The sequence below is a fragment of the Capricornis sumatraensis genome, chromosome 12 (assembly GCF_032405125.1).
Source record: "Capricornis sumatraensis isolate serow.1 chromosome 12, serow.2, whole genome shotgun sequence".
Taxonomy (NCBI): domain Eukaryota; kingdom Metazoa; phylum Chordata; class Mammalia; order Artiodactyla; family Bovidae; genus Capricornis; species Capricornis sumatraensis.
Genome location: NC_091080.1, coordinates 79,487,257 through 79,509,889, shown reverse-complemented (window position 1 = coordinate 79,509,889; position 22,633 = coordinate 79,487,257). Strand labels below are relative to the sequence as shown.

General features: G+C 39.7%; 1 protein-coding gene across 1 annotated transcript in view; it reads right to left on the bottom strand.

The window, feature by feature from the left end:
* Window positions 1-14,069: 14,069 nt before the first annotated feature.
* Window positions 14,070-22,633, bottom strand: part of LOC138089044 (ATP-binding cassette sub-family C member 4-like) — a 309,781-nt gene continuing 301,217 nt past the window's right edge. The window contains exons 28-31 of the mRNA XM_068984368.1: window positions 21,033-21,205; window positions 20,337-20,442; window positions 14,708-14,842; window positions 14,070-14,147 (exon numbers count right to left, since the gene is read on the bottom strand). Coding sequence (XP_068840469.1) covers window positions 14,070-14,147; window positions 14,708-14,842; window positions 20,337-20,442; window positions 21,033-21,205 — 492 coding nt within the window. The remainder of the gene's footprint in view (window positions 14,148-14,707; window positions 14,843-20,336; window positions 20,443-21,032; window positions 21,206-22,633) is intronic.

Genomic DNA, 22,633 nt, shown 5'->3' with positions numbered 1-22,633 from the left:
AAAGTGAAAGGCTGGGAAAAGATATTCCATGCAAATAGAGACCAAAAGAAAGCAGGAGTAGCAATACTCATGTCAGATAAAATAGACTTTGAAACAAAGGCTGTGAAAAGAGACAAAGAAGGACACTACATAATAATCAATGGATCAATCCAAGAAGAAGATATAACAATTATAAATATATATGCATCCAACATAGGAGCACCGCAATATGTAAGACAAATGCTAACAAGTATGAAAGAGGAAATTAACAATAGCACAATAATAGTGGGGGACTTTAATACTCCACTCACACCTATGGATAGATCAACTAAACAGAAAGTTAACAAGGAAACACAAACTTTAAATGATACAATAGACCAGTTAGACCTAATTGATATCTATAGGACATTTCACCCCAAAACAATGAATTTCACCTTTTTCTCAAGTGCGCATGGAACCTTCTCCAGGATAGATCACACCCTGGGCCATAAATCTAGCCTAGGTAAATTCAAAAAACTTGAAATCCTTCCAAGCATCTTTTCTGAACACAATGCAGTAAGATTACATCTCAATTACAGGAGAAAAACTATTAAAAATTCCAACATAGGGAGGCTGAACAACAGGCTGCTGAATAACCAACAAATCACAGAAGAAATCAAAATATGCATAGAAATGAATGAAAATGAAAACACAACAACCCCAAACCTGTGGAACACTGCAAAAGTAGTGTTAAGGGGAAAGTTCATAGCAATGCAGGCATACTTCAAGAAACAAGAAAAAAGTCAAATAAATAACCTAACTCTACATCTAAAGCAACGAGAAACGGAAGAAATGAAGAACCCCAGGGTTAGTAGAAAGAAAGAAATCTTAAAAATTAGGGCAGAAATAAATGCAAAAGAAACAAAAGAGACCATAGCCAAAATCAAAAAAAACCAAAAGCTATTTCTTTGAAAGGATAAATAAAATTAACAAACCATTAGCCAGATTCACCAAGAAACAAAGGGAGAAAAATCAAATCAATAAAATTAGAAATGAAAATGGAGAGATCACAACAGACAACACAGAAATACAAAAAATCATAAGAGACTACTATCAGCAATTATATGCAATAAAATGGACAATGTGGAAGAAATGGACAAATTCTTAGAAAAGTACAACTTTCCAAAACTGAACCAGGAAGAAATAGAATAACTTAACAGAGCCATCACAAGCATGGAAATTGAAACTGTAATCAGAAATCTTCCAGCAAACAAAAGCCCAGGTCCAGCTGGCTGAAATCTACCAAAAATTTCGAGAAGAGCTAACACCTATCCTACTCAAACTCTTCCTTTTGGAAGAAGGAAGGTAAACTTCCAGATTCATTCTATGAGGCCACCATCACCCTAATACCAAAACCTGACAAAGATGCCACAAAAAAAAGAAAACTACAGGCCAATATCACTGATGAACATAGATGCAAAAATCCTTAACAAAATTCTAGCAATCAGGATCCAGCAACACATTAAAAAGATCATACACCATGACCAAGTGGGCTTTATCCCAGGGATGCAAGAATTCTTCAATATCCACAGATCAATCAATGTAATTCACCGCATTAACAAATTGAAAAATAAAAGCCATATGATTATATCAATAGATGCAGAGAAAGCCTTTGACAAAATTCAAAATCCATTTATGATTAAAAAAAAAAAAAAACTCTCCAGAAAGCAGGAATAGAAGGAACATACCTCAACATAATAAAAGCTATATATGACAAACCCACAGCAAACATTATCCTCAATGGTGAAAAATTGAAAGCATTTCCCCTAAAGTCAGGAACAAGACAAGGGTGCCCACTTTCACCACTACTATTCAACATAGTTTTGGAAGTTTTGGCCACAGCAATCAGAGCAGAAAAAGAAATAAAGAAATCCAAATTGGAAAAGAAGTAAAACTCTCACTGTTTGCAGATGACATGATCCTCTACATAGAAAACCCTAAAAAAAAAAAAAGAAAAAGAAAAAGAAAACCCTAAAGACTCCACCAGAATATTACTAGAGCTAATCAATGAAAGTAGTAAAACTGCAGGATATAAAATCAACACACAGAAATCCCTGCATTCCTCTACAGTAACAATGAGAAAATAGAAAGAGAAATTAAGGAAACAATTCCATTCATCATTGCAACAAAAAGAATAAAATATTTAGGAATATATCTACCTAAAGAAACTAAAGACCTATATATATAAAACTTTAAAACACTGGTAAAAGAAATCAGTTCAGTTCAGTCACTCAGTCATGTCCGACTCTTTGCGACTCCATGAATCGCAGCACGCCAGGCCTCCCTGTCCATCACCAACTTCCAGAGTTCACTTAGACTCACGTCCATCGTGTCAGTGATACCATCCAGCCATCTCATCCTCTGTCGTCCCCTTCTCCTCCTGCCCCCAATCCCTCCCAGCATCAGAGTCTTTTCCAATGAGTCATAGAGGACACAAATAGATGGAGAAATATATCGTGTTCATGGATCAGAAGAATCAATATAGTGAAAACGAGTATATTACCCCAAAGCAATCTATAGATTCAATGTAATCCCTATCAAGCTACCAACGGTATTTTTCACAGAGCTGGAACAAATAATTTCACAATTTGTATGGAAATATAAAAAAAACCTTAAATAGCCAAAGCAATCTTGAGAAAGAAGAATGGAACTGGAGGAATCAACTTGCCTGACTTCAGGCTCTACTACAAAGCCACAGTCATCAAGACAGTATGGTACTGGCACAAAGACAGAAATATAGATCAATAGAACAAAATAGAAAGCCCAGAGATAAATCCATGCACCTATGGACAACTTCTCTTTGACAAAGGAGGCAAGAATATACAATGGAGTAAAGACAATCTCTTTAACAAGTGGTGCTGGGAAAACTGGTCAACCACTTGTGAAAGAATGAAACTAGAACACGTTCTAACACCATACACAAAAACAAACTCCAAATGGATTAAAGATCTAAACGTAAGATCAGAAACTATAAAACTCCTAGAAGAGAATGTAGGCAAAACACTCTCTGACATAAATCACAGCAGGATCCTTGATGACCCACCTCCCAGCCTACTGGAAATAAAAGCAAAAATATACAAATGGGACCTAATTAAACTTAAAAGCCTCTACACAAGAAAGGAAACTATCAAGCAAGTTGAAAATACAGCCTTCAGAATGGGAGAAAATAAGAGCAAATGAAGCAACTGACAAACACCTAATCTCAAAAATATACAAGCAACTCCTGCAGCTCAATTCCAGAAAAATAAACGACCCAAACAAAAAATAGGCCAAAGAACTAAACAGACATTTCTCCAAAGACATATGGATGGCTAACAAACACATGAAAAGATGCTCAACATCACTCATTATCACAGAAATGCAAATCAAAACCATAATGAGGTACCATTTCATGCAAGTCAGAATGTCTGCAATCCCAAAAGTCTACAAGCAATAAATGCTGGAGAGGGTGTGAAGAAAAGGGAACCCTCTTACACTGTTCGTGGGAATGCAAACTAGTACAGCCACTATGGAGAACAATGTGGAGATTCCTTAAAAAACTGGAAATAGAACTGCCTTATGACCCAGCAATCCCACTGCTGGGCATACACACCGAGGAAACCAGAATTGAAAGAGACACATGTACCCCAGTGTTCATTGCAGCACTGTATATAATAGCCAGGACATGGGAGCAACCTAGATGTCCATCAGCAGATGAATGGATAAGAAAGCTGTGGTATATATACACAATGGAGTATTACTCAGCCATTAAAAAGAATGCATTTCAATCAGTTCTAATGAGGTGGATGAAACTGGAGCCTATTATGCAGAGTGAAGTAAGCCCGAAAGAAAAACACCAATACAGTATACTAACGCATATATATGGAATTTTGGAAGATGGTAACGATAACCCTGTATGCAAGACAGCAAAAGAGACACAGATGTATAGAACAGTCTTTTGGACTCTGTGGGAGAGGGAGAGGGTGGGATGATTTGGGAGAATGGCTTTGAAACATGTATAATATCATATAAGAAACTAATCACCAGTCCAGGTTCTATGAAGGATACAGGATGCTTGGGGCTAGTGCACTGGGATGACCCAGAGGGATGGTATGGGGAGGGAGGTGGGAGGGGGTTCAGGATGGGGAACACATGTACACCCGTGGCAGATTCATGTTGATGTATGGCAAAACCAATACAATATTGTACAGTAATTCGCCTTCAATTGAAATAAATAAGTTTAAATTAAAAAAAAAGAAAACAAATAAATGTTAAAAATTCCTCTCTAGCCAGGAAATTTTAATGATCTCCTTCTCAAATAATTATTGGACCAAAGCAGAAATGAAAGCCAAAATTATAGAAATCTATAAATAAAAACCTAACTATAATGAAAGGGCTACACACCAGCCCATAGAATATAACTAGAACAGTATGCAGAGAGAAGTTCACAGCCTTATAATATTTATATTAATAAGTAAGAAAAAATAAAAATAAACACCTTCAACAAGTGAGAGGTGACAACAAAATAAACCAAAGGGAGGGTGGAATTTTTAAAGATAAAAATCAGAAAGTGATAGATTATATTTTAAAAAAATACAAACAGTGAGTGAATTTGGGAGCTTCTTCTTTGGGGGAAAAAGCACCAAACTGTAACAGTTAATTAGAAGGGAAAATGAGTACAGAATGGAGAAATCATAAATACTATGTACCCATTACAAAGAATAACTATGCACTGATATAATCTGAGATATAATATTAAATGAAAACAATAAGGAATAGCCACCATTTGTGCTTAAAAACAGGAAGGTCACATCTGCACAAGTTCTTCCTGATGCACAGAACAGTCAACAGAACAGCCAACAGTGATGCTGGGGCTCCACCTGGGGAGAAGCTGTGTGATGACAGGAGTGGAGAGTGATTTACTTTTCATTCATAAATTTTAAAGAATTTATTTTTAAAACTGAAGTTTTAAAATTTTATAGCATTAGATGTATCACCTCTTTAAAAGCTAATTATTAAAAATACATTTTATTTATTTTGAGTCTCTAAAACTTATGACCAACCTAGATAGCATATTAAAAAGCAGAGACATTACTTTGCCAACAAATGTCCATCTAGTCAAGGCCATGGTTTTTCCAGCGGTCATGTATTGATATGAGAGGTGGACTGTGAAGAAAGCTGAGCGCCGAAGAATCGATGCTTTTGAACTGCGGTGTTGAAGAATACTCTTGAGAGTCCCTTGGACTGCAAAGAGATCCAATCAGTCCATTTTAAAGGAGATCAGTCCTGGGTGTTCATTGGAAGGACTAGATACTAAAGCTGAAACTCCAATACTTTGGTCACCTCATGTGAAGAGTTCATTGGAAAAGACTCTGATGCTGGGAAGGATTGGGGGCAGGAGAAGAAGGGGACGACAGAGGATGAGATGGCTGGATGGCATCACCAACTCGATGGACATGAGTTTGAGTGAACTCCGGGAGTTGATGATGGACAGGCAGGCCTGGCGTGCTGCGATTCATGGGGTCGCAAAGAGTAGGACATGACTGAGCAACTGAACTGAACTGAACTGATCTGGAAGCTACTCAGAAGAATTGTAGGTGCATTTTCCTATTATTGGGAAGTAAGGGTTCACTCTAAACCTTTAAAAAAAAATAATCCCACTTTTATACTGTAAAATGCTCTATATTCTCAAAGCACCAAAGCATCTTCTCTTTCATCTGATCCTTGAAATAACTGTGAAGAAGCCAGGCAGGGATGTAATCTCTGCTCTATATACAGGTGAGGACCTGAGCCTCAGAGACCTTGGGGGACACAAGGCCACATGGCTGCTAAGTGCCAACTCCATTTATTCAAACTGGTCCAGGCTCCTCGATCCAGGATGAGGGCTTCATAACTTTGGGGTTGTATCTGGTGATAACACATATAGAAAAAATGACCCCTCTGTTACACATTGGAAACAAAGAAACTTCAAAAAATCTCAATCAGGTCTGCTTCATCACAGAAGAAAATGAATGATAGCTTTCATCCTTTGTTATGGGCTGAATCCTGTCCCCTCGAATTTTATATATAGAAGCCCCAACCTTCCCTTATGCATGGTATCTCAGAATGTGAATCCATATTGAGACAGGGTCTTTAAAGAGACAATAAAGTTAAAATGCAGTCATATAGGCAGGGCCTAATGTAATCTGACTCATGTCCTCATAGAAAGAAAGATTAGGACACAGGCACACACAGAGGAAAGACCACATGAGGACACAGAGAGAAGATGGCGTCTCCAAGCCAAGAAGAGAGACCTCAGAGGAAACCACCCTACCGACACTGTGACCTCAGACTTGCAGTCTCCAAGGCTGCAAAGTAGTACATTTATGTTGTTTAAGTCACCTATTCTTTGGTGCTTTGTATGGAAGCTCTAGCAAACTAATGAACCCTGCAGCTTTATATTTCTAGAAAGTACTTTCTCTACTGTTTTATGGATCATCTAAAAGGGTCAATCAGACAGTGACTGAGCTTGCCTGCACCAACATTTTCAGAGAAGCAACTACATGGTCAAAAAAATGTGATTTGGAAGCACCTTCTCCCAGATGTTGAGTTTTCTTTTCAAATGAATGAATTTTATTCTATTAGAGTGAAAAGCTTTTTTACTTAGGCAAATGTTCCCAGTGTTACAGCTCTGAAACATGCATTGATATCTGATGCATACACTTTAAAAAAATTGACAATCTGATAGCTTGTTCACCTAAGAGGACGAAGCATATGCAGAAATAATGTCTAAAAGATATTCAGCTGGATGGGGAATCAGGATGTGTATTTCCTTATGTTTTCTGCGGAGGTGACCTGAACTAGTGGTAGGACTGAAACCTAAGAGCAACTGATGCTTTGCCACCCAATGAACTTGGGCAATGACCCAACTTGGCTATCAATTAAAGAAGGAGCAGTGTTCTCAGACTCGATACAAAACACAGTACCTAGGGCAGCACCCAGCCTCTCTGCTTCCTGGACCCACTCTGTGACCTTGTGCTTAGTTGCTCAGTAGTGTCCAACTCTTTGTGACCCCATGGACTGTACCCTGCCAGGCTCCTTTGTCCATGGGGATTCTCCAGGCAAGAATATTGGACTGGGTTGCCATTCCCTTCTCCAGGGGATCTTTCCAACCCAGGGATCAAACCCAGCTCTCCCACATTGAAGGTGGATTCTTTACCATCTGAGCCACCAGGGAAGCCCCCTGTGACCTTGGTGGCTTAGTCACTAAGTCATGTTTGACTCTTGTGAGCCCATAAACTGTAGCCCACAAAGCTCCCCTGTCTCTGGGATTTCCGAGGCAAGAATACTAGAGTGGGTTGTCATTTCTTTCTCTGTGACCTTATGTGTGACCAAATCTCTTCATCCATGATGTGGATAAAAAACAACCATCAAGAGGATTAAGTGAAATAATACATGTGAGAACTATGTAAAACAATTGTAAAGAATAATACAAACATAACAGTGATATTGTTACACTGGGTGCAAGATTATAGACCACAATCATGAGATTTCTAATTTTATGACCCATTTCTGTTTTTGTATGTCTGTTAAACTTCATCTGAAGCACATACTGAAAAAAACAAGTTTCTAATTCTGTAGTACCTGCTGCAAACTAGCAAAACAATGAGTTACATACAACAGTTCCATCTTCCTTTCAAGAAGTCTTCGTTTCCTCATCTGTAAAATGATGATGATGAACTCTGCTATTAAATATTTGGACCTACCTAAAATTCCCTGGTCTATTTTCTCATTACTCAATTTTGAAAAATATAAAATGATAACACATTTTTTCAATGAAGACTGACACACAGGTGAGGACACGTCCTTTTGATGCAGAATGTGTATGATCAAAGGAACAAATGTTTATGAAATTCCTGACTTCTTTGTGACTACTTATTCAAGGAGTCACAAATGATCATCAGGTCTTAGGGGGGAAGTTCTGACTGGGAGACACTCTAGTACAGAGGTCTCCAACCTTTTTAGCACCAGAGACCAGTTTTGTGGAATACAGTTTTTCCATGGATTGGGTTGGGGGATGGTTCTGGGATGATTCAAGTGCATTACATTTATTGTGCTCTTCATTTCTGTTTTGTGGCAATCTTAGGATATTTCGCCTCAACTTTTGGGTTAAAGTTCACGCTCCTATGAGAATCCAATGCTGCCACTGATCTGACAGGTGACAGAGCTCAGGGGATATGCAAGCAATGGGGAAAAGCTACAAACACTGATGAAGCTTCGCTTGCTCACCTGCCACTTACCTCCTGCAGTACTGCCCAGTTCCTAATAGGACATAGATCAGTATTTGTCTGTGGCCTAGGGGTTGAGGACCTCTGCTCTGGTAGGTAAAAATGCTCTGCGAGTTTCAGAAATTAAAAATAAAACAGGGCTCCAAGTATACCTTCTCTATATCTGCACACAATATAAGTACTTATGAAAAGTCCAGAACACAGACTTCTCATCCCTATACCAAGAATTGAATTCTGATGCTGCCAACTCTTCAGCCAGTTCAATGATGCGGAGCAACTTCCCACCCTGTGAAAAGTGAAAGGTACTACTTTTCATCTGTAAGGAGAAGGAATGACGGGAAACGGTGACAGAGGAAATTTGAGCTACATTTTAGATAAATCTCTCACATAGAAATACCGTTCAGTTCAGTTCAGTCACTCAGTCGTGTCCAACTCTTTGCGACCCCATGGACTGCAACATGCCAGGCTTGCCTATCCATCACCAATTCCTGGAGCTTGCTCAAACTCGTGTCCATTGAGTTGGTGATGCCATCCAACATCTCATCTTCTGTCATCCCCTTCTCCTCCTGCCTTCAGTCTTTCCCAGCATCAGGGTCATTTCCCATGAGTCAGTTCTTCACATCAGGAGGCTGAAGTACAGGAGCTTCAACTTCAGCATCAGTCCTTCCAATGAATATTCAGGACTGATTTCCTTTAGGAATGACTGGTTGGATTTGCTTGCGGTCCAAGGGACTCAAGAGTCTTCTCCAACATCACAATTCAAAAGCATCAATTCTTTGGTTCTCAGCTTTCATTGTAGTCCAACTCTCACATACATACATGACTACTGGAAAAACCATGCTTTGACTAGATGGACCTTTGTCAGCAAAGTCATATCTCTGTTTTTTAATATGCTGTCTAGGTTTGTCATAGCTTTTCTTCCAAGGAGCAAGCATCTTTTAATTTCATGGCTGCAGTCACCATCTGCAGTGATTCTGGAGCCCAAGAAAATAAAGTCTCTCACTGTTTCCATTGTTTCCTCATGTATTTGTCATGAAGTGATGGGCCTGGATACCATGATCTTAGTTTTCTGAATGTTGAGATTTAAGCCAGCTTTTTCACTCCTCTTTCACTTTCATCGAGATGCTCTTTAGTTCTTCTTTGCTTTCTGCTATAAGGGTGGTGTCATCTGCATGTCTGAGGTTATTGATATTTCTCCTGGAAATCTTGATTCCAGCTTGTGCTTCATCCAACCCAGCATTTCACAAGATGTACTCTGCATATAAGTTAAATAAGCAGAGTGACAATATACAGCCTTGACATACTTCTTTCTCACTTTGGAAGAGTCTGTTGTTCCTTGTCCAGTTCTAACTGTTGCTTCTTGACCTGCATACAGATTTCTCAGGAGGTAAGTAAGGTGGTCTGGTATTCCCATCTCCTGAAGAATTTTCCACAGTATATATAATAGAAATACTGTGAGATACTTGGAATATGTTTTTAAGAGATATTGTTTTTAAGAGATATTAAAATATTACCAAGTAAATTTATTCTTTACAAGTGAAAAATCTGGGAAATCCAAAGTATGTTTTTAAGAGATATTAAAATATTACACTTCCAAGGAGCAGTGGCTGCACGGGCGCAGGAGGGCCTAGAGGAGCTATCCCACATTGAAGGTCAGGAAGGGCGGCGGTGAGGAGATACCCCTCATCCAAGGTAAGGAGCAACAGCTGCGCTTTGCTGGAGCAGCCATCGAGAGATACCCCACGCCCAAGGTAAGAGAAACCCAAGTAAGATGGTAGGTGTCACAAGAAGGCATCAGAGGGCAGACACACTGAAACCATACTCACAGAAAACTAGTCAATCTAATCACACTAGGACCACAGCCTTGTCTAACTCAGTGAAACTAAGCCATGCCCGCAGGGCAACCCAAGATGGGAGGGTCATGGTGGAGAGGTCTGACAGAATGTAGTCCATTGGAGAAGGGAATGGCAAACCACTTCAGTATTCTTGCCGTGAGAACCCCACGAACAGTACGAAAAGGCAAAATGATAGGATACTGAAAGAGGAACTCCCCAGGTCATTAGGTGCCCAATATGCTCCTGGAGATCAGTGGAGAAATAACTCCAGAAAGAATGAAGGGATGGAGCCAAAGCAAAAACAATACCCAGCTGTGGATGTCAGTAGTGATAGAAGCAAGGCCCGATGCTGTAAAGAGCAATATTGCATAGGAACCTGGAATGTCATGTCCATGAATCAAGACAAATTGGAAGTGGTCAGACAGGAGATGGCAAGAGTGAACGTCGACATTCTAGGAATCAGCGAACTAAAATGGACTGAAATGGGTGAATTTAACTCAGATGACCATTATATCTACTACTACAGGAAGGAATCCCTCAGAAGAAATGGAGTAGCCATCATGGTCAACAAAAGAGTCCAAAATGCAGTACTTGGATGCAGTCTCAAAAACGACAGAATGATCTCTGTTGGTTTCCAAGGCAAACCATTCAATATCACAGTAATCCAAGTCTATGTCCCAACCAGTAATGCTGAAGAAGCTGAAGCTGAATGGTTCTATGAAGATCTACAAGGCCTTTTAGAACTAACACCCAAAAAAGATGTCCTTTTCATTATATGGGACTGGAATACAAAAGCAGGAAGGCAAGAAACACCTGGAGTAACAGGCAAATGTGGCCTTGGAATGTGGAATGAAGCAGGGCGAAGACTAATAGAGTTTTGCCAAGAAAATGCACTGGTCATAGCAAACACCCTCTTCCAACAACACAAGAGAAGACTCTACACATGGACATCACCAGATGGTCAACACTGAAATCAGATTGATTATATTCTTTGCAGGCAAAGATGGAGAAGCTCTATACAGTGAACCAAAACAAGACCGGGAGCTGACTGTCGCTCAGATCATGAACTCCTTATTGTCAAATTCAGACTTAAATTGAAGAAAGTAGGGAAAACTGCTAGACCATTCAAGTGTGATCTAAATCAAATCCCTTATGATTATACAGTGGAAGTGAGAAATAGATTTAAGGGCCTAGATCTGATAGATAGAGTGCCTGATGAACTATGGAATGAGGTTCGTGACACTGTACAGGAGACAAGCATCAAGACCATCCGCATGGAAAAGAAATGCAAAAAAGCAAAATGGCTGTCTGGGGAGGTCTTACAAATAGCTGTGAAAAGAAGAGAAGCAAAAAGCCAAGGAGAAAAGGAAAGATATAAGCATCTGAATGCAGAGTTCCAAAGAATAGCAAGAAGAGATAAGAAAGCCTTCTTCAGCAATCAATGTAAAGAAATCGAGGAAAACAACAGAATGGGAAAGACTAGAGATCTCTTCAAGAAAATTAGAGATACCAAGGGAACATTTCATGCAAAGATGGGCTTGATAAAGGACAGAAATGTTATGGACCTAACAGAAGCAGAAGATATTAAGAAGAGGTGGCAAGAATACACAGAAGAACTGTACAAAAAAAGATCTTCATGACCCAGATAATCACGAAGTTTTGATCACTCATCTAGAGCCAGACATCCTGGAATGTGAAGTCAAGTGGGCCTTAGAAAGCATCACTATGAACAAAGCTAGTGGAGGTGATGGAATTCCAGTTGAGCTCTTTCAAATCCTAAAAGATGATGTTGTGAAAGTGCTGCACTCAATATGCCAGCAAATTTGGAAAACTCAGCAGTGGCCACAGGACTGGAAAAGGTCAGTTTTCATTCCAATTTCAAAGAAAGGCAATGCAAAAGAATGCTCAAACTACCACACAATTGCACTCATCTCACATGCTAGTAAAGTAATGCTCAAAATTCTCCAAGCCAGGCTTCAGCAATACGTGAACCGTGAACTTCCTGATGTTCAAGCTGGTTTTAGAAAAGGCAGAGGAACTAGAGATCAAATTGCCAACATCCGCTGGATCATGGAGAAAGCAAGAGAGCTCCAGAAAAACATCTATTTCTGCTTTCTTGACTATGCCAAAGCCTTTGACTGTGTGGATCACAATAAACGCTGGAAAATTCTGAGAGATGGGAATACCAGACCACCTGACCTGCCTCTTGAGAAATCTGTATGCAGGTCAGGAAGCAACAGTTAGAACTGGACAGGGAACAACACACTGGTTCCAAATAGGAAAAGGAGTACGTCAAGGCTGTATATTGTCACCCTGCTTACTTAACTTCTATGCAGAGTACATCATGAGAAACGCTGGGCTGGAAGAAACACAAGCTGGAATCAAGATTGCCGGGAGAAATATCAATAACCTCAGATATGAAGATGACACCACCTTTATGGCAGAAAGTGAAGAGGAACTAAAAAGCCTCTTGATGAAATTGAAAGAGGAGAGTGAAAAAGTTGGCTTAAAGCTCAACATTCAGAAAATGAAGATCGTGGCAGCCGGCCCCATCACTTCATGTGAAATAGATGAGGAAACAGTGGAAACAGTGTCAGACTTTATTTTGGGGGGCTCCAAAATGACTGCATATTGTAATTGCAGCCATGAAATTAAAAGATGCTTACTCCTTGGAAGACAACTTATGACCAACCTAGATAGCATATTCAAAAGCAGAGATATTACTTTGCCGACTAAGGTCCATCTAGTCAAGGCTATGGTTTTTCCTGTGGTCATGTATGAATGTGAGAGTTGGACTATGAAGAAGGCTGAGTGCCAAAGAATTGATGCTTTTGAACTGTAGTGTTGGAGAAGACTCTTGAGAGTCCCTTGGACTGCAAGGAGATCCAACCAGTCCATTCTGAAGGAGATCAGCCCTGGGATTTCTTTGGAAGGAATGATGCTAAAGCTGAAACTCCAGTACTTTGGCCACCTCATGCAAAGTGTTGACTCATTGGAAAAGACTCTGATGCTGGGAGGGATTGGGGGCAGGAGGAGAAGGGGACAACAGAGGATGAGATGGCTGGACGGCATCACTGACTCGATGGACGTGAGTCTGAGTGAACTCCGGAAGTTGGTGATGGACAGGGAGGCCTGGCGTGCTGCGATTCATGGGGTCACAAAGAGTCGGACACAACTGAGTGACTGAATTGAACTGAAAATATTATACAAGTAAATTTATTCTTTACAAGTGAAAAATCTGGGAAATGCAAAGTATGAAGTATAAAGAAGTAAGAACGTACCTATAATTTAATGATCAGAGATTTAGTTTCAATGGGGAAGCCTCACCACACACAGGTAGAAGCCTCATCCCACCTCAAGCCATGCATCTCAAGTGGCAAGAGCACCAGACCATCATTCCCTCCTTCCATCCTTCCATCAATTCTCACCTTGTTCCAGAAAGAATTACAAGCAGCTGCATGACAATGACTAAGTTCCTTAAATCAGGCCTCAGTGCAGGCATTCTTGACATTTCTGCTTGTCCCTCTAGTCATAACCACAGAAACCCAAGGCCATGAAGTCAGCGAAGCAAAAATATCAAAGGAGGAACATTTTGACTGGGGCCAGGGGACCAAAATGACCAGGGATAACATCATGATATCCTAAAAAATAATCAGCTATATGTGACACCCGTCATATAGGCACCCTAAAACTTTTCTTTAAATACACCTGCTATCTCTTAGAAGGCAGGATGATAGTTCTTAAAAAATTAGTCTGCTATCCTACTCATTTGCTAGCAAATTAACAAATTTCTTTCCTTTATTCTTTGAAACTTGTCTTCATTATTCTCATTCAGCATTGGAAACAAAGACCAAATATTTCATTACAAAGCCACATGACCTGAGTGTTACCCATCGAGCCCCTTCCTCACACCGTGCACAGTGCTTATTGCTTCACACACCTCATCTCTGAGAAAGTGCCGTGTAAACCTTCAGGCACCATTCAGACTACAGTGTGAAGGTATTGTGAGCTCTTGATTTGTCCTGATGACAGTTTTATTTTCCATAAGCTAGAGAAAGCATGGGGGGCAAATGTACCTAATTCAGGACAACAAAGAATTAGAGAGAAAATGACAGTATCAGGTAGGAGTTTTATTTATAGATCAGAACACAGAAGAGACCTACACCTTTCCCTGGAAGATTTTCCTAGAATCAAAATACTCCAAATTTTTCCCTTGAACTCTCAAATTTCCTGCATATTCTTTGACAGAACTTGTATCACAAATGTGCTGAGCACCAATCAGAATGAATATGAAAGGTCTGCAAAATGGGTGTCCTGTACTCTGTGAGAATCTGAACCCAGAGTCTAAATGTGTGCCAAGTCCAGTCCAAAATCTCTCTCAGGTGCACATGCATGCACACATCCTGACCCCATCCTCATTGCTTCTGCAGAGTCCCAGCCGACCTGTTTTCCACCTGCAACCTGTTAAGATCCATTCATGAAGCTTTGTCTCTGGAGGCTTATGATTGAAAAGGACACAGAGAGCTTGTTACTGGACCCCTGCTACCAAACTGTGAGGAGTGAACTGTGGAGATAAATTTTAATTACAACTCCCCGCAGTGGGCTCACCTGTTTTGCTGTTTCAGTGAGGGCAGCGGCCTTGGCCTTACCCAGTTGTTGCACCATCTTGTAAAACAGGCTGTCTCTATTTTGCAGCAAAACATATGGCTCATCATATTCTTCCAGTCTTCCTGAATCGAAAACCTGTTAAGCAGCAGAAAGAAACCTGTAAGTACATAATGTTTCACAGTAACTTATTATAACTCCAACAATATTTCAGAAAGGGGCAGGACAGGGAGAATACAGAGAATCTATTTGGGTGGTAAGACTGGCTGGTACTTAAATAGTTTGATCACCCTAGTTTACTAGTAGATCAAGCCCTAACCCAATGTTTTACTATTATAATGTTATAGGAACAGAAGAAAATAAAAGTTTTAGACTATGATTACAGGCACTTAGCAATCTATATCATTTATATTCTGCCAAAGGCATTTGGCGTTGTTATGATTAGTTAGTATTTTTAGCTTTCAGACTCTGAGACTTGAGGGTTGTTTATACAGACATTCAGAGCTAGGAAATTTCTTAATTCAAGAAAATTAAACTCAGTTTATCTAAAAAGTACAGTGGTATCATATAAATCAGACAACAGTGACCTGACTGCAAATTCAATGTCAAATTGGTTTAAAAACACTGAGCAAAACTTGGGAAAAAAGTAAATGCTTCCAGATTATGTCACTTCTTTGAGGCTGAATCCCTTGTCAGTGAGGTTAAAGTGCTTCTTAAAGTTGATTTTGGTTGTAGTTTATTATCCTGAGAGTGAAAGCCTGACAAAAAGGAGTTGCTACATAAGCAGCTTTAGTATAATCGCTCTGCACTGAAGAAATATCTAGAAATCCAGTTTTCTTTTTGAGTAAGACTAAAGAAGCAATTTTTCCAGTAGTCATGTATGCATGTGAGAGTGAACTACAAAGAAAGCTGAGCGCAGAAGGATTGATGCTTTTGAACTGTGGTGTTGGAGAAGACTCTTGAGAGTCCCTTGGACTGCAAGGAGATCCAACCAGTCTATCCTAAAGGAAATCAGTCCTGGGTGTTCACTGGAAGGACTGATGGTGAAGCTGAAACTCCAATACTTTGGCCACCTGATGTGAAGAGCTGACTCATTTGAAAAGACCCTGATGCTGGGAAAGATTGAGGGCAGGAGGAGTAGGGGACAACAGAGGATGAGATGGTTGGATGGCATCACTGACTCAATGGACATGAGTTTGGGTAAACTCCAGGAGTTGGTGATGGACAGAGAGGCCTGGCATGCTGTGGTTCCTGGGGTCGCAAAGAGTCAGACACGACTGAGCGACTGAACTGAAGACTTTGTACTAGCTTTATATATAAATTAAACAAATATGCCCATAAGCATAAATATTTCTCCTGCTTTCTACTGCAATTTTTATTACACTTAGGCTCAAATTATTTTCTCTGTATCTCTTATATATTCACAGAAGAATAAAACAAATCTGATTTAGCTTTCAGGATTAATAAAGAGTTAAGTAACACTAGGCAAAACACATTTGAGGAACACAAGAAAATTTTTCATTAATTTCTGAATTATTCAGCAAATATTTATTACACATTTAATTGCATTCCTGTCAATATGCTAGATGCTGTGGAAGAGCCAAACACAAGTAAGTCACAGCCCCTGCCTTCAGGGAGCCTGTACTGAGAGGAGAGAGAGAGAAGGAAATCCTCAAATGTCTACAATGCAAGAGAAAAAAAGACACAAAAAGGAGTTTAGTAACAGATGACTCAGAGGTTCTGAGTATGAGCTTCAAGGAGGAGGTCGCGCAATGAACTGGGCCTCGAAGAATGGATAGACATGAACATGCAGAACTGGGGGGAGGGTGGACAATGGTCATTCCAGACACAGGGAATAACCTGGGTCAAGAGGGCTGGAGGTGAGACTGGCATCTCCTTAAGTGCAGGGTATGCAATCTCCCTTGTTTGGTGTTGCATCTCGGGCCCCTGGCATTGTACATGACAGGTAACAGGCACTTTATACATGCTCATTGGGAGTTAAATGAAAAGGAAACTAAATTCGGGGCATGAATGAGTTTAGTTTCAATGGGGAAGTTTCAATGGGGAATGAGTTTAGTTTCAATGACCACCCAATGATGTAATCTGTCAAGACTATAGGATGAGATCAAGGGGTTTGGAGAATGGGTCCAGCTGGCATGGGGAATAGCTAAGGATTATGGATGTGGACCTGGAGGACCACATGCCCCAGACTGATGACTGTGGCCAAGAGGGACAGTGAGAGGGTAAATGAGGGAGGGACAAAGCAGGGTTGAGGATCGAAACTCATTTACATCAAATATTGGAATAAAAGAAAGAAAAAGGACAGCTCAGAGAGGAGGGAGAGTCGAAAGGAGCAAGAGTTTAGTGCAGCTCAGACTCATGTCAGGCCACAAGAGCTGAGATGGGATCCAGACTGAAAAATGTCAGGAACAGAATTTTACCAACTTAGTCTTTATATTTACGGCTTTGATCAAAGGTTCTAGATATTTCAGAACAAATTGACATAAACAACTATAATTTTTTTCTTTGTGTAAAGAAAAAATAGGTATACTTTTAACTTTTTATTTTAAAACCCTTTAATCTTGAAATTAAAAGTCTTCTGTAAATCTCCAGGTATATCTCCACTCTTCCTGTAACTCAAGTTAAACTATAAACTAAACCACACATTCAATTTGGTGTGATAAGAATCCTTCAACTCCCAACCCCAACGAATACCAACCTCAAATTGCTTGTCACTCTCTAGTAGGTTTAGGAAAAATACATTATATTATCTGAGTCAGTTATATAAGCGCAATGAAGATGTGTTTATCTGGCTTCTGTATCTGCTGATATTCCAGCTAGTTGTCCTAGACATAAAACTTAAATGGACCCAATGCAAGATAATTTAACTCATTTTCATTGGTAGGATGCCTTAAATGACAATGGGGTTGCTGCAGGAAGAGGTGGAGGGCAAGGACAGGGTGAAAGAAAAACCTGAAAAAGGGTTTGAAACAGGTAAAGTTCGCAGCATCACTCACTTACTGTGGAAGAAGGATGCTTTGGGGAACAGTATGGAAATACAATGCTGAGAGATAAGAATTAACAAAGTGACAGGTAAAGAGTAGAAGGAAAATGTTACTTTTCCAATTAGCATTCAAGAACACAAAATGCTCTATGCTAAACATCTCTGGATTCTAAGAGTCACTGTTCTCCAATCTTGGATTGTCACCCAGTCCCTCACAAACTCTGCAGGAGAAACCTGCTTCCTACTGAGATGTTCTTGTCCTGACCAGCTGCACTGCTTGGGGCCTAGAGCATCCATTTGGTTGGCAGTCCCCTACTCCTGTCATCTGCCTCCACAGAGCTCACTTCTGTGCATGTTCAGCTCGGGAAAGTGAGGCTACAGGCACTGCCTCAGTGCTGACAGTCTGGTATCTATTCAGTGTCCCCACTGATGATCCCACCTGACAATGCATGGGGAGGAGGGTGGGAGGTGATTTTCTAGAAACTGCCCAAGAAGTCAAAAGCTCCATTATATCATTGGATGTAAGGAATTTGAGGTATTACTGACCATTTATCACACCAAATTGAATGTGTGGTTTAGTTTATAGTTTAACTTGAGTTACAGGAAGAGTGGAGATATACCTGGAGATTTACAGAAGACTTTTAATTTCAAGATTAAAGGGTTTTAAAATAAAAAGTTAAAAGTATACCTATTTTTTCTTTACACAAAGAAAAAAATTATAGTTGTTTATGTCAATTTGTTCTGAAATATCTAGAACCTTTGATCAAAGCCGTAAATATAAAGGCTAAGTTGGTAAAATTCTGTTCCTGACATTTTTCAGTCTGGGTCCCATCTCAGCTCTTGTGGCCTGACATGAGTCTGAGCTGCACTAAACTCTTGCTCCTTTCGACTCTCCCTCCTCTCTGAGCTGTCCTTTTTCTTTCTTTTATTCCAATATTTGATGTAAATGAGTTTCGATCCTCAACCCTGCTTTGTCCCTCCCTCATTTACCCTCCCACTGTCCCTCTTGGCCACAGTCATCAATCTGGGGCATGTGGTCCTCCAGGTCCGCATCCCTAATCCTTAGCTATTCCCCATGCCAGCTGGACCCATTCTCCAAACCCCCTGATCTCATCCTATAGTCTTGACAGATTCCACCATTGGGTATGGACCATCAAAATCACTGGTTAACTCCATCTGCTGCCTCTAATGCATTGTGCAGGCCTTCTTTATCTATTTATTTCATCACTGATCAGCATCAATTGTATACTCTGGAGTCTTGTGACGACTGGTAGCTACATAGCGGGTGAAATAAGATCATTGACACAGACGACCTTAGCCTGAAAATATCTTGCTTTCTTCTGGGCTTATTTGCTACCAAAGGTTTTTCCTTTGAGGGATGATTTCCTTGTCATTTAATAAACCACAACCTAAAATCTATTGAAACTCAGCAAGCAACAGAGGGGAAGAACAAAGAGAGAGAGAGAATAGAAAGAAAAAGAAAATGAAGGGAGGAAGAAATGGAGGAGATAAAGCTAAGGAAGGAAATATTAAATTACCAAGGAATAGAGAGCCAATCAAACCTGAAAGACAGACAGTACACAGACATCCAGAGATCAAAGTTTGGAGCTTGCTGCGTCTGCAATGCCTGGATACATTGTATAAGAGACTTGCTAGTAAAACAAAAGAGAGAGAGAGACTTGCTCGTTGATCATCTACAGTCACTCAGTATCCATCTGCCTTTCTTTCTACACTTTCATGTGTGATGCACAAGTTGTCTCTGCAAATCACATTTCAGAGGCTCTTTGGCCTGCTGGCCCTTTGTGAGGTTCTGCCAGTAGGGGGCACTAGAGGGAGGAGGAAGGTGGGAAGCAGAGCAAATGGTCTCTCTGCTTTCTGCTACTTCTGCAGCATAACCCCAGCTTCTATTAGCACGTGGAGAACTAGCCTCATCATGCTCGCTCATAAATATGACCAGTAGCTAGACAATGACCTCCCCTTGGAGGTCTCAGCACTGACTCATAAGGCTTCTTCTCTGAGTCCTTAGGTCTAGAGATCTGTCCTAGGACATAGTCATTGCTTCCTAAAATTATTACCCCAGTGATTCATTTTTCCAGTCCTCCAATTCTTATGTAACAAATTTTCTTTATTAAATCCTTTCTGTTTAAATACTTTTTCTCATTATGCCTTTTCTCCTCAACGACTCCCTTCTGACAGCACATATTGTGAATGTCCCAACAACAGGGAAATTCTGCAACTTCAGCTAACAACTGCCTGGCAGTCTAATGAAATGCTGTTTTTATTAAGGGAATACAAAAATGCTGAAAGAACTGTGACACAGTAAAAATGACTCTGTTGCACCACTCTGAAATCTGAAGTCTCATTGTGAGTTTGGAATATTTTCATGGTTGGATACCTTAAAAAAACAGCAATTCAAGTAAACTTTTAAATGGAAATAGGAAATTACTAAATGTATTACTTAATAGCACATTCTGAAACTACACTTAAGTACTTGAGTTATTATCAAGGATGAGAGGAAAAAATAAGAATTAATTAATTAGAAGTTGTAATCAAGTTTTACAAGGAAGAATAAATTTTAAAATTGAAGGTAAATGGAAACAATGGAAATCCCACAGGTGAGGACCTTACCATTATCCTGTCACTGTCAATAATGGTGCTCAACCTGTGTGCGATGGTTAGCACAGTACACTGTGCAAATTTCTCACGGATCTTTTTTTGTATTAACTCATCAGTGCTGGAAACAAAGAATTACATTTAGTTAAGTAAAGACAGGTAAAGCAGACTTAAGACTTAAAAATATCACATGATATTTTTTATGTTTTTAAAAATCAATACTTAAGACGTAATCCTGCTCTTAAAAAAGTAAGTATAAAAAGTCTTTATTGTTGTTGTTTAGTTGCTAAGTTGTGTCTGACTCTTTTGCAACCTCATGAACTATAGCCCACCAGGCTCTTCTGTCCATGAGATTTCCCAGGCAAGAATACTGGAGTGGGTTGCCATTTCCTGCTCCAGGAAATCTTCACAACCCAGGGGAAAGTCTACTTGGAAACTTACTATTTTTCATAAAACAATGGAAAGTTGTCTTCCCGCCAAAATGCTTGAAACTATCAGGAGCTGGATTTACAAATCTAGCTCTCTCAGGATGCCTCAAAACAACATTATTACCACGTTTTGGTTTCTTCCTCTGTTTTTTGGAATTAATGTTATCAGGAGATGTCTTTGGGGCAAATAGAGCGCATAAAAAACATTTCTCAATCACTAAACAGTTCCCATTTACCATATTTAAAATTCAGATTCCAAGTTTCATGAATCTCAGCTCCATACCTTGGATCCACATGTGCTGTGGCTTCATCAATAATCAATATCTGATTTTTCCTGAGAATAGCCCTGGCAAGGCACACCAGTTGTTTTTGCCCAACACTTAAATTCGATCCAGATTCTACTAATTCAGTATCCATTTTATCAGGAAGCTCTTCGATGACTTCTTTCAGTTGTACCTGTGCATATAGAAAGAAGAATGACATTTTCTTAAACAGACAACTACTGAAGTAGACAAGCCTCTTAGACATTAGAGCTTTGATGTCCTCAGGACTTATGTATCTTACATGTACAGCCAGGTGATGGGGAGAGCTCTTTCCAAAGAGTGTTCACTGAGGAAGATGGTGGAGTCAACTCAGGACAAAAAGGTCTCAGTGTCCCCCACACCTACTTAAGGATTAATTAAGAAAGTCTCTCAAAAAACTAAGCTATTTCTCTCAGTATGATTTGAATAGAAAAGTTAAAAGGATGGATGAGTTAAATTTCCCAAAAATAGAGTTTGCAAAGGATTTACTACACTAAAGTAAGTAAATTTAAAACATGTATATATATATAGAGAGAGAGAGAGAGAGTAGGAAGTATGGTTCTCTAAATATATAATCTTATCAGCACCATGTTGCAAGGTCCAAATGTCCAAAAAAAAAAATTTTTTTTTCAAACAATGGCAAATTGTACCTCATAGATCAGTAAAGCTAGAGCTATTTTGGTGATGATTTTTTCTCATGTTTAATTCCATAATTGTGAACAAGTCAAGTGCATTTTCTTCAATGTTATAATTTTGAAAAGTTTTTCTCTTGAACTGTAATTTATTTACTATATTATTTTAGTTTCAGGTATACAGCAAAGTGAATCAGTTTATATGTATAATTTTTTCCTTAAGATTATTTTCCACTGTAACTTACTATCAGCCAGTTCAGTTTAGTCACTCAGTCCTGTTTCACTCTTTGCCACCCCATGAACCACAGTGCACCAGGCTTCCATCATCAGTGTCCATCACCAACTCCCCGAGCTTGCTCAAACTCATGTCCATCAAGTTGGTGATGCCATCCAGCCATCTCATCCTCTGTCGTCTCCTTCTCCTCTTGCCTTCAATCTTTCCCAACATCAGGGTCTTTTCAAATGAGTCAGTTCTTTGCATCAGGTGGCCAAAGGATTGGAGTTTCAGCTTCAGCATCAGTCCTTCCAATGGATATTCAGGACTGATTTCCTTTAGGATGGACTGGTCGGATATCCTTGCAGGCCAAGGGACCCTCAAGAGTCTTCTCCAACATCACAGTTCAAAAGCATCAATTCTTCAGGGCTCAGCTTTCTTTATGGTCCAACTCTCACATCCATACGTGACTGCTGGAAAAACCATAGCTTTGACTAGACAGATCTTTGTCAGCAAAATAATGTCTCTGCTTTTTAATACGCCATCTAGGTTGGTCATAGCTTTTCTTCCAAGGAGCAAGAGTCTTTTAATTTCATGGCTGCAGTCACCATCTGCAGTGATTTTGTAGCCTCAAAAATAAAGTTTCTCACTGTTTCCATTGTTTCCACATCTATTTGTCATGAAGTGACGTGACCAGATGCCACGATCTTTGTTTTTTGAATGTTGAGTTTTAAGC